Source organism: Lolium rigidum, chromosome 5, assembly GCF_022539505.1.
Source record: "Lolium rigidum isolate FL_2022 chromosome 5, APGP_CSIRO_Lrig_0.1, whole genome shotgun sequence".
Classification (NCBI taxonomy): domain Eukaryota; kingdom Viridiplantae; phylum Streptophyta; class Magnoliopsida; order Poales; family Poaceae; genus Lolium; species Lolium rigidum.
In genome coordinates, this window is record NC_061512.1 from 133,416,782 (window position 1) to 133,428,856 (window position 12,075).

At 46.8% G+C, this 12,075-nt stretch overlaps 1 protein-coding gene across 1 annotated transcript; it reads left to right on the plus strand.

Annotated features, from left to right (window-relative positions):
* The first annotated feature begins 2,510 nt into the window (after positions 1–2,510).
* On the plus strand, positions 2,511–4,037 carry LOC124656440 (exopolygalacturonase-like). The gene is made up of 4 exons (XM_047195185.1): positions 2,511–2,693; positions 2,796–2,933; positions 3,029–3,202; positions 3,300–4,037. Exons 1-4 carry the CDS (start codon positions 2,511–2,513, stop codon positions 4,035–4,037), a joined length of 1,233 nt encoding a protein of 410 aa, XP_047051141.1.
* The last annotated feature ends 8,038 nt before the right edge of the window (positions 4,038–12,075 follow it).

Sequence of the window (12,075 nt, forward strand, 5' to 3'; positions counted from 1 at the left end):
CCCCTGCCCGGTCATCCAATACGCCGACGACACCTTATTGATTTTGCGAGCCGAGCACTCACAGGTCCGTCGCCTCAAAGCGATCCTTGACCTCTTCTCGGACGCGACTGGCCTACACATCAACTTCCACAAGAGTACCTTCGTCCCCGTTGGTGGGGTCCCACATGATCTGGCCTCGGAGCTTGCTGGCATCCTTGGCTGCCCCGTCTCGTCCTTCCCCCAGACCTATTTGGGGTTGCCTCTGTCAGACCATAAGTTACCCGCCTCGGCGCTGGAATTCCTGTCCGTCAAGATCTCCAAGCGCATCCCGGGCTGGTGCACGTCCCTGCTCCCCATTGGCGGCCGCCTCACGCTCACTGACGCAGTTTTGTCCGCTCTACCCTCGTTCGCGATGTCTGTCCTGCCCATCCCAAAAGGAACTCTTGTGAAGATGGACAGACACCGACGCGCGATGTTCTGGAAGGCTCAAGAGAAATGGTCGGGCGGCGACTGCCAGGTTGCCTGGGACTACGTTTGTCGGCTGCGTTCTGAGGGCGGACTTGGCATTGTGGACCTTGGCCTTCAAAACAAGTGTCTCTTGCTGAAAGTCCTACACGGTCTCTTCACTGGGCGCGACTCGCCGTGGACCAGGTGGGTGAGGCGTAGCTACCTCTGTGACTACCCCCATGCGGCCACACCCGCCCGGAGGAGCTTCCTGGCGCTCACTCCTTTGTACCGCTCTATTACTAGAGTGGCACCCGGCGACGGGTGCTCAACCTCCTTCTGGCATGACTCTTGGTGCCCCCTGGGTCCCCTGTTTGCGGCCCTTCCTGCAGCTTTCTCTCACTGCCTCCGCCCCCTCGCCTCCATCGCTGATGCCCTCGAGGGTGGGAGCATCGAGATCCCCCTTACCCACCGATTGACTGCTGCCGCCTCTGGTGAGATCGACTTTGTACATACGTGCCTCTCTCGGATCTCCCTCACCATGACGCCGGACACCCGTACCATGCATCGCTCTCGGCCCCTCCACTAACTTCATCACTGGGAACGTCTATCGAGCCCTACACTCCTCGGGGTGCGTCGTCCCCGGCCAAGACATCAACTGGGACTGCTTCGCGCCGCTCAAAGTTCGGGTGTTCTTCTGGATTCTACGCCTCCAAAAAACCAGAACTCGTGCGATGCTCCACCGCCTGGGCTGTGTGCCCTCCCCCAATTGTCCGTTTTGCCCAGGCCACACCGAGAGCATTATGCACCTTTTCGTTCACTGCCCTCGCCTCCAGGCTTTGTGGGGCGTCGTCTCCCCCTCGGGGGGTCCCCGCAACGACGATGATTTACCAGCTCTCCTCGATGGCCTCTCTACAGATCTGCCACATATGCACAAGAGGGCGCGGAACACTATCATCCTGGCTCTCCTATGGTCCATTTGGAAGTCCCGGAACAGGATGGTCTTCGACGCAGTTCACATGCCTACCGCCCGGGTGATCGCTTCGGTCGTCGACCACCTCCGCTTATGGGTCGTCCGCGCCTCATCTAAGATTGACACGGGTCCCCTGTTGGCCTGGTGCCAGTCAATCTCCTACCATCTCCCTTTCAGTGTATCCCCCCCCCCCCGCCCCCTCTTTTTGTACTTCTTGGGCGCGGTATGCCCCCCCCCCCCCGACCCAGGAGACGCTGTTCTTTTGCAGCCTCCCACCCTGGCATCGCTCCTTGTATTCCTGATTTTTGATGAAATTTGAAGTTCAGGTGGGCAAATCGCCCCCCGTTGATTTCTCAAAAAAAAAAAAATCTGCCATATGGCCGCTTGAATCAGAACTCAAAATGGACGGAGAAGTGCGCACTCTAGTGTCGTTCTCCTCTGTGAGAATGGTTGGAAACCAATCACAGTTCTGTTCGGGGATTGGTTGCGACATTCTGTAAACATGTCTGAGCTACTCGGTATCGCCCTCGGAAGCTAGTCGTATCGGACCGAACTAGGGGTCAACCATCTCCCAGCGTGGGCCCGGATCGCGAATCTTTGCGCTAGGCCAAAGGCGCCGGAACGTGCGGTGATGACAGTTATCGCGCTGTGGAGGAAAAGTAGTGGCGACACAGCAGAGGAACGCATGCGGCGGCAGTTGCCCAGTCGTCCAGCCATCGCCTACCTCCAGACTCGAGTTAATCAAGCTGCTCCACAGGAACTGCCGCGGGAAGAGCTCCAAGCGCTCTAAACTTAGCCACCTCCCGCACCCTATAGGAATTAATAACACTCCCTCCCACATACTCCGATCAACTGGCTAGCTCTTGTTGAGTTGATCAGCAATCCAAGTGTGCACCCACGAATCGATCTTCAATTCGCGCGCACACATGCTCTGACTGGCTGGCTGACGGTGAGCAGAGGATCTATTGCTGGATGCAAGGAGAAGAACGGAGTGAGGAAGGAAGGAAGAACGAATCGTGAGGAAGGAAGGAAGGAAGGAACGGATCTATTGCTGGATGTTATGTTAGCTGGGTTCGACAGTGAGGAGTTTGCTAGCTAGCTAGGTAGGTCGATCATGGAGGCGCGGTCGCGGCTACTGCTTGTCTTGGTTGCGCTCTGCGTTGTATCCGTTGTGGCCGCGGCGGCGGAGAACGTGACGGTGGGGCAACTGTCGTCATACCACGGGGGAGCGGTCGCGGTGAGCTACAACGCCAAGAGCTATGGCGCTAAGGGCGACGGCCACACCGACGATACCAAGGTACGTACGCGCGCGCGTGTTTCAGTTCCTTCTGCCTCCCTATTTCTTCCTTTCTTTGTTGGCCTCATTCAACGGCCGGCGATCGCTGACGGCGTGGTTCAGGCTCTGATGGCGGCGTGGAAGGTGGCGTGCGGGGCCGCCGGCACGGTGACGCTCACAATCCCGCCGGGGACGTACTACATCGGGCCGACGCAGTTTCACGGCCCCTGCAAGGCCTCCGCCCTCACCTTCATGCTCCAGGCAAGCAGTCGTGTTAGGAGTAACTACCTTTGCGGTCGTGCACTCGTGCGCTGCAGTTATAATTTGATCGGTGGATGGATATATTGCGCGCGCAGGGGACGCTCAAGGCGGCGACGGATCTGAAGCGTTTCGGCAACGACTGGATCGAGTTCGGCTGGGTGAAAGGCCTCACCGTCGCCGGCCAGAACGGCATCTTCGACGGCCAGGGCGCCGCCTCATGGCCCTTCAACAAGTGCCCCATCCGCAAGGACTGCAAAGTCCTTCCCACCGTGAGTCTAATTTCGTCGCGCGCGCGCATGCATGGAATTCCATCTCGCATGCACTAACTCTAGAATGTCGATCAAAATTAATGGGCTGCTGCTGCAGAGCGTTCTGTTCGTCAACAACCAGAACACGGTGGTGCGGGACATCACGTCCGTGAACAGCAAGTTCTTCCACTTCGCGCTGCTGACCAACAACAACATCAAGATGCTCAACCTCCGGATCAACGCGCCGGGGACCAGCCCGAACACGGACGGCATCCACATCGAGCGTAGCACCGGCGTGGTGATCGCCGACACCCGCATCGGCACCGGTGACGACTGCATCTCCATCGGCCAGGGGAACGACAACATCGACATCCAACGCGTCCACTGCGGACCGGGCCACGGCATGAGCGTCGGCAGCCTCGGACGATACGTCGGCGAGGGCGACGTCACCCGCATCCACGTCAAGGACATGACCTTTGAGGGCACCATGAATGGCGTCCGGATCAAGACCTGGGAGAACTCCCCCACCAAGAGCGTCGCCGCGCACATGGTGTTCGAGAACATGGTGATGAAGGACGTGCAGAACCCCATCATCATCGACCAGAAGTACTGCCCTTACTACAACTGCGAGCACAAGTACGTCTCAGGCGTGACCCTTCAGGACATTACCTTCAGGAACATCAAGGGCACGGCGTCGCTGCCGGTCGCCGTGATGCTGCGCTGCGGCGTTCCATGCCAGGGTGTGGTGCTGCAGGAAATCGACCTCAAGTACAAGGGACAGGGTGGCGCCTCCTCAAAGTGCGAGAACGCAAAGGCCAAGTACGTAGGCTACCAGTACCCAAAGCCATGCGCCTAGCCCCTGCGCTCTCGTGGATGCGCCTAGGCCCTGGTCTGGTGGTCGTCCCATTCGTGGCCGATCTCTGATTCTTTTGAATCAATAAAACTAGTGTTTCTTGAGGAATTTTTCTACCTAGATTGAGGATTTTTTTTTTCTTCTTCTTTTCCCAGTCTGATGCTCGATGACTAACTAGCACAAGGTCAGAACTTTAGAATAGATCGGGCTACGGGCAAATAGACCACATTTTGATCCCAACATGGACAGTAATAAGATGTTTTAGATACAACTAGTAAGTGTGTACGTGGAATGCACGACTTAATCAATAGATGTGAGTTCATGTGAAATATACGTGAGTAGAATAGAGTATGTAGTGTTACGAAAATTACAATTCAAGCTTTACTTAACTCCAGTGAAAAAGAAAAAAGCTTCCCATTTTGAAAATAACATGCCATACTTCTCACACGGATAAATTACTCCCTCTGGTTCGTATTAATTGACTCTAATATGGATGTATCTAGACACATTTTAGTTCTAGATATATCCATATTGGAGTCAATTAATATGGACCGGAGGGAGTATATAAAACCTAAAACCGCCTTGAACCTTCTACATCACATATGAGTATTTGTTTAGCTCAAGTCTTTCAATTCCTAGCACGTCACCCCATTGGCATTGCTCACTGGTTTTTTTATATTTTGATAATAGACGCTTTATTACTTTGATAAGCAATTACACCCGATCTCTACATAGCTAAGATGCACACAGCCTTTTAAAAGTCTCAAACATTTCAAAATGAAATTTAAAAAGGCGAATTGCATATCAATCATTGAGCAATTGTAGAACGCCTAAAATATTGCTGGTGATCCAATCCTTAGATTATGTTGCCACTCATTTAGGAAAAAAGTATCCCTCACCGTATCCGCCAACCGTATACAGCCGTAAAGAGGTCGTGGTTCACCATCCTTTGCAGCGCAGACCACGAACGGAGAATAGTGGTACATCTGTAAATAACCTGCAAGAGAGAGCAATTCTTATGATTAAAAACTTTGTCATTTCTGTATAGGCATAGCGACCATATAACGGCAAGCGTCCCCACCCTAATAAGCGTTCTAAACCTGTGATCAATACCATGAAGCCAACTACCAAAGATATTGGTCATATAGATGCATGACCATATAGATCTGATAAAGTGGCACTGGAAGAACAATTGTTTAACCGTCTCATTGTGATGACCGAAAACACAATGTCTGCTCCCAAGCCAATTGCGTTTCACAAGATTATATTTGGTTAGGATTACTCCTCGACGTAAATACCAGCCAAAAATCTTAATTTTTAGCGGAAGTTTTATCTTCCAAACCTATTTTTTATCAACTGGTATTTCAGGTTGGATGATTGCATTGTAGTTCACTGTGAACTTTCCTTTGGTTTGTAAGTTCCAATGAAATTCATCCGTTCCTTCAGACAATTGAATGGATTCCAAACGAAGCAGTAAGGCATTCCACGCAAGAAGTCTTAGGCCGTATAAATCTCGTCTAAACATCTCAGACGGTGGTGAGGTCGCCATTACTAAAGCAATGGTATCACTTTTGTGATGAATAATTCTATATAACGCCGGATATTGTTCAGAAAGAGGTCTATTCCCTAACCAGGAATCCTCCCAGAACATCGCGATCCATCCTTAATGGAGAAAGCACCATATCCGAAGAAATATTTCTTCGTAGCCATTAAGCGAGCCCAAAAATGCGATTCTCCCGATTTCCAAAGGATTTGGGATAACGTTTTCTCGTCAATGTACTTTCTCTTAACAAGGGTTTGTCATATGTCATCTTCGGTTAATAGCTTGAAAAGCTATTTACCTAATAAGGCCGAGTTTTGACCTCAAGGTCATGAACCCCCAACCCATCCATATCTTTGGGTCGGCATACAACATTCCACTTAACCAGTCGATACTTCTTTTTTGCACTATCCTCTTGCCAAAAAAATCTCAATCTATAATAATCGAGCTTGTGTAATACACCTTTTGGTAAAAGGAAGAAGGATATTATATACAGTACCATTTTGGTTAGCACTGAATTAATGAGAACCAGTCTTCCTGCTAGGGATAGCACTTTGCCTTCCCAACTACTAAGAAGTTTCTGAAGTCTTTCATCGACTAGCTTCCACTCAACAATTGTTAATCTCGATAATGAATCAGAATTCCCAAATAGTTGATAGGAAACTGTCCTTGCCCACAAACAAACAGTTGTGTGTATTCGGCAACTGAATCATGGGCCTCACCAAAACAACAAAACAATTCACTTTTATGGAAGTTGGTTTTGACACCTGAATTGCTCAAAGCCGCCAAGATTAGCTTTAAATTTTGAGCTTTATCAAGGTCATGTTCCATAAATAAAATTGTGTCATCAGCGTATTGAAGGATTGATAAACCCCCATCATCCAGATGTGGAATCACCCCTTCAATTTGGTTTCTATTAGCATCTGAACTTCTTATGCTTACTCAATCCAAGTTGCACCACCCCCCCCCCCCCCACAGGGACGTGCCCTCTTCTCGACCGAACCAGTCTGCCCAAAAGAGTTCAGTGATTAGTGCACTAAATATACGACGAAAGCTGTCAACGCAACAAAGGTTCACAATTTGCCTATTAGTGCTAGAGAATTAATTAGATAATAGCTAAAGCGAAGGTTCATGTAGAACAACATATCTACCTAACAATGGTTTCAGTACCTACAATTGGTTACTGTGAATAATTTGTATGTAAAACTAATTAGAAACAAACCGAAGTAACATGGCATGCATACCGCTGGCGGAGACATTGATGGTGTCGACCTATGCAACCACTGTTAGGAAAGGGGAAACCGAGCATCCCTACATGAAAATCCACTATCCTAGACCTTGTCCTGCAAAATAGGTAAATAAACAAGTATGAAGATTTAGGATTCTAAAGATCTCAAGCACGACTCATAAAGGAACATGATAAATCCCACTTTAAAATATATAGAAACTCATGGCATACCAAGACTTTGACATGAGATCTCGAACTAAATAAACTTGCTCAAAGGTTGATAGGGTAACTGCATTACTGCATTATTTTCCTGGTGATTACTATCTTTTCGTACCTAAACATGTCTCATGTAGCAATAAGGTAGACACTTCAGAAGAAAAAGGTCTAGGAAAGGATAGTTCAAAATTTGCAATGAAGTCACATGTGCCTGCAGGTAAAATCAAAAGAACCTACCATGTTCAGGTAAATAAGAAACAACAAGAACTTCTACAGAGTCATTAATATGCAAAATATGATACCAACCTGGGCAGGGATATTAATAACACATACCGTTTTGCACATCGATTGATGTTAAAAGCAATAATAATGAATGATATGAACGAAATCTGATTGTTAACCAGGAATTGCAATTAATTAGCATCCGTTGGTTATTGGTGTGCTTCTAGTAATTAAATCATAGCAGTTACATAATTTCTGAAATACATGGTATCAACAGAGAGAAGAAAAGAAAAGGTGTGTGGAGAGAGAAGTGGACAATAATCACTTGATACGTAAGCTATCTAGAACTTTTGCATATTTTCAAAACCATGATAAGTTCTCTTAATTAAACTTAAAAAAATACATGATAAATCATCTTACAAATAGTGTAGTATCAAGAGCTTCTGCAAACTTTCTGGAAGCCATTAGGGATGGAATGATTAAAATACTTGAATATGAGAAAATCATGAATAATAGGGAATATGCAATATCTGTTCCAAGACATGGAAGAACTGGTAAAATGGACAAATGGTCATGCATATTACTTCATGAACTATATTCTGTCCATAAAATATTGAGAAATATAAAAATACAAAAAATGATAAGACGTGAAAAATAGGTACAAGATGTATGTTTTGAAGGAAATTTATGGGAGTAAGGTCCTACGAAAATTTGACAACAACCGCTTGTACCCTAAATATTACTGAATGATGGAAAAAAGATGAATTAAATTATAAACAAACGTTACTTAACATCATAGTCCGTAAAAGGACCTTCTATAACCTCGGAAGCACCCATATTAGATAACCACCTGAACTCTACCATCTGAATAAAATACCCTATAGAAAAAAACGTTTCAAACCAGACAACTCAATAACTCTCACATTTAAGTTAAAAATATGCTTTCATCAAAACAATTAGTACCATGAGAAACTACACAAGTCAGAGAAATTAAGACAAATGAAATACAGAACGGAGCTCTTTGGATCACGGAACGAAGATCACTCTCAAAAATTATCAAACAACCCAACCAATCATGTCTTTCTTGCAATATATTTGACAATTCAAGATCCCAGAACTGAAGATATTGAGAACATTTTAATAAATATAAACAACCAAAACTTTCAGTCTATTGCATTAAATTCATGTGATGAATGTTAAGCCCGGCTCATGTGTCAGGCATGCCCCTGAGTGGCTAAGTTGTCTGCATCAAGCAGAACTATTGTGTTAAAAAAATGAACTATCTATGTCAACCTAATGTGGCCGGGTTTTGCAATTCATAAAATAGTCTAGCTATCTGCTTATGAATCCAAGCGAACAGCAACCACATGAGCAAACCAGCATGTTTAATTCACTTTTACCATGGAGTGGTACATACAATTCAGATACCTAAATTTTCTAGCCATGCATGTCTTTTTGTTTATTTGACTGTACAGTAGATTATTCACCTGACAAACACGAATCAACCATGCAACTAATAGGTAAACATGAGAAATAATTTCAGGTATGTAGTTAAAGAACCGGTAATTCAAAGAATAGGCTACCAAGTATATTGAGATACATTACCTGAAGAGGATCTACAACGTATTTGAGGGAAACCACTTACCAGGCTGAAATTTGAAATTGGTGATGTTCACAGAATGCATGAAGTGCCATCGACTCTGTCAATCCACCTATCTGAACTTCCCCATGAGGTATGGAGAGCACAGAGGACATGTGAGCATCTGATAAGGAAAAGGCAGGGCAGGCATCTCATGGAGGCATCAGCACCATATCGTATCTCATGGAAAATCTCCGTCTCTCATGGCAGATCTCAGGCAAGTCCGTGCAGAGAAGGCAGACATCACATACAAAAGCACGAGATTTTGTCAAAAGAGATCACCTGCCCCAATTCATTGACAAAAAAAAACCACCTCTGAGAAACATTGACAAAAAGGACCACCTTGTGTGTGGCGGCAGAGCCCCCAAGCGACACGTGGAGGGTGCCACCGCACAGGCTGGCGGCAGGGTCGCGCCGTGAACCCGCCGTTCGATCTGGTGGGCCATGCCGCCGCTCCAGGAGACGGCATGCCTGCGTGGCACATGCCGCCAGCGCCGGTGGAGGCAGGCCTCGAGCAGAATCTTCGGCCGGCCGACCACATCTGCTGCTGAAGCTGACTAAAGAACCGGCTGACTGCACTGATTTCAAGGGCCTGCTGAAACTGTCGGAGATTCCCGCTCGATACAGGAAATTAACCACCGAAAGCCGCCTATATGCGTAGGAATTCTGTGCTGATACAGCAATGAGAGCACCGACAGCCGATACCAATAATTCTGCACTAATTTTTTGGTACTGCTCACACTAATTGAAGGCTATATAAGTCGGCTTCCCCGCATAAAAATCGAAACAGCAGGATCAAGTTTGCCTTCTTTGCATAGATAAATGTGTATCATTCATGTCGATGACGACGACGTTGCTGCCGTGGCCTTGGACCGGAAGGCGACAACCGGGGACGAGGGGGATGAGGTGGACGCAAACCTCGGCCATACTGATTTTCCTCATCCTCTGTACGTGTCTCATCTGCTGGTGATGGAGTATGAAATACGTATGGAGATTCCCGATTTGGGGGAATCAAACTGCCATCTGAGCTGGAAATAGCACCTCCGAAGAATTCTTCAACTATCCCGGTAACATCATCGCGAGGTTGTTGGGAAGTGCTGCCGTAGTATTATTGTTGATGCATCATATCAGGCCATGTCGGGACTAAAGATTCCTGCGTATTGAACGGCTCCGTCAGAAACATGCACGCAATAATCATGTTGGTAATTAACATGCATTAACCTGAGTTGGGTATTGTGATTGCATGTGGTCACGACCCCGCAGTGGGGGCATATTGTGGCCTAAACCAGCTCTCATGTTGGACCACGTAGGGTCAACAGATTTCTGCAAACGTAAACGACATGTCATTAGTAGGCATGTAAATAATCACGTGTTGGTAGGTAATTATTAAATATGAGCATACCTGAGTGTTGAATCTTTGCGAGTATTCACCTTCTGTGTAGAAGAATCGTTGTCCAGATGGATATGACGGAAAATGATCGTCCTCCTAATACAATTGGAAAAAATGTGTCATTGTTGTAAGTTCAGGAGGAATGTATGTACGCAAGTTGATTACATGTGTGGTGCCATGGCGTTGAGATATGTGTAAGGACTGTGATCGGTCAAGTAGAGATGAGTCGCGTCGTGGATTAGATGTATGCGAGGTAGAGGGAACTTGTACGGTCGGTGTGGCGGATGGCTGGCTCACACGTACCATACTCGGTCTGTTCGACGGTGCCTCCGGCACGTCGAATGCTTGGCTGACAACATCATCATGGCGGCTGCAACCAAGACGCCTAAGCCCTTTAATGGCAGTATTAAAAATACGTTTTACCATGGATTTTCCCTCCGTACTATCCATGTTGCGCAAGTTCAAAGTGTACTGGGCGCCCCGTGCGATCTGCCTGAACTCATCAATCTGAATGAAATAAAAAAATTAATATTGGCTATAAATCAATATTTTCTTAATTACATTTATATAACAAGTACCGAAGTGTCACGGTGGTAAGCTGAGGCCCATGTGAGGTGTGTCGGACTTGATGGTGGGGGACCAGTGAGCAGAGTCCGTGTGCTAGCGCGATACCATTCATTATACGTTGGCAATATCTCACCATTGTACCGTCTGCATCAGTGATAAATTACATTAGAAGGTACATGATGATAAGATGAATTAAAATATATAATTACCTATTTTCGCGTACTCCATCGTACTCTGCTTCATCAATCCATTTCGTAATCCATGTTTGATTACGGTGACTCCAGTCGAAACAACTCGTGCCTTTATTGTCTTGTCTACAATCCAATAAATTTTATTAAATATAATGAAATAGATTAATTGAAGTGCAATTCATTGTTTCTATTAGAGTGACCGAACTTACGTATGAATATCAGCAACAAGGCGTCTTGGTGATGGTGGGGGAATATCCTGATGCAGACCAAACTGCCGCATGACACGCTCTGGGTTGTATGGCTCAACCATCCAAATAAAGAGTAGGTTGCATCGTGTGAACCACAACCGTATGTCTCGCAGCATATCTGGTGGTGGTTTAACAAGACCCCAGACAATGTACACGTCGTGTGCCGTATATGGGTCCCATTTGACCATGGTCTCCCGCAGCTCCTCAAACTGTTGGTGGTATTCAGGGTAGCAACCGTGTTCCACATTATTTGACCACCGGTTTTTAGCATGTACACATCGACTTCCAAAAGTAAGTGGGGCATATTGTTCGGTCTCACCGCCGTAGGGGTGAATTGGTTTCAGGATGTGGGAACGCCCAACTGGTAGGTACTCCCACGACCATAACTGAAGAAACTTTGCGCTTACAGCAAGTATATGTCCCTTCGAAGATGCATTGGTTTTCTTTGTTGCATCACACAACCCCCTATAGGTATACGCGAGCATTACAGAACCAAAGCTGTATATAGGGCTGGGTGGTGGAGGCGAATCTACTATGTTCTCGGCTATCTTAATAAGACCCGGGAGAACAATATCACCATGGGACGAAGGAAACATTATACCAAGTAGGTACAATAAATACGCAAAAAGATGTCGCCTCATGATCGCATCATCTGCTTCAGCTGGTAACTCTTGAAAAATATTGACCAACCAGCTTAGAGGGACCCCCTAGGGCGTGACCCTCCGCGGCTCGTAGCAGGCATTGCCACGCCAAGACAATCATGTACCTCAGTCGGCCAAATACTAGGATAAGCGTCAGGG

Excerpts from the sequence above, each read along its gene's own strand:
- LOC124656440 (XM_047195185.1), top strand. The coding sequence starts at position 2,511 with ATGGAGGCGCGGTCGCGGCTACTGCTTGTCTTGGTTGCGCTCTGCGTT. Across the intron at positions 2,934-3,028 it reads CCCTCACCTTCATGCTCCAG|GGGACGCTCAAGGCGGCGAC; the intron begins GCAAGCAGTCGT and ends TTGCGCGCGCAG. Across the intron at positions 3,203-3,299 it reads ACTGCAAAGTCCTTCCCACC|AGCGTTCTGTTCGTCAACAA; the intron begins GTGAGTCTAATT and ends CTGCTGCTGCAG.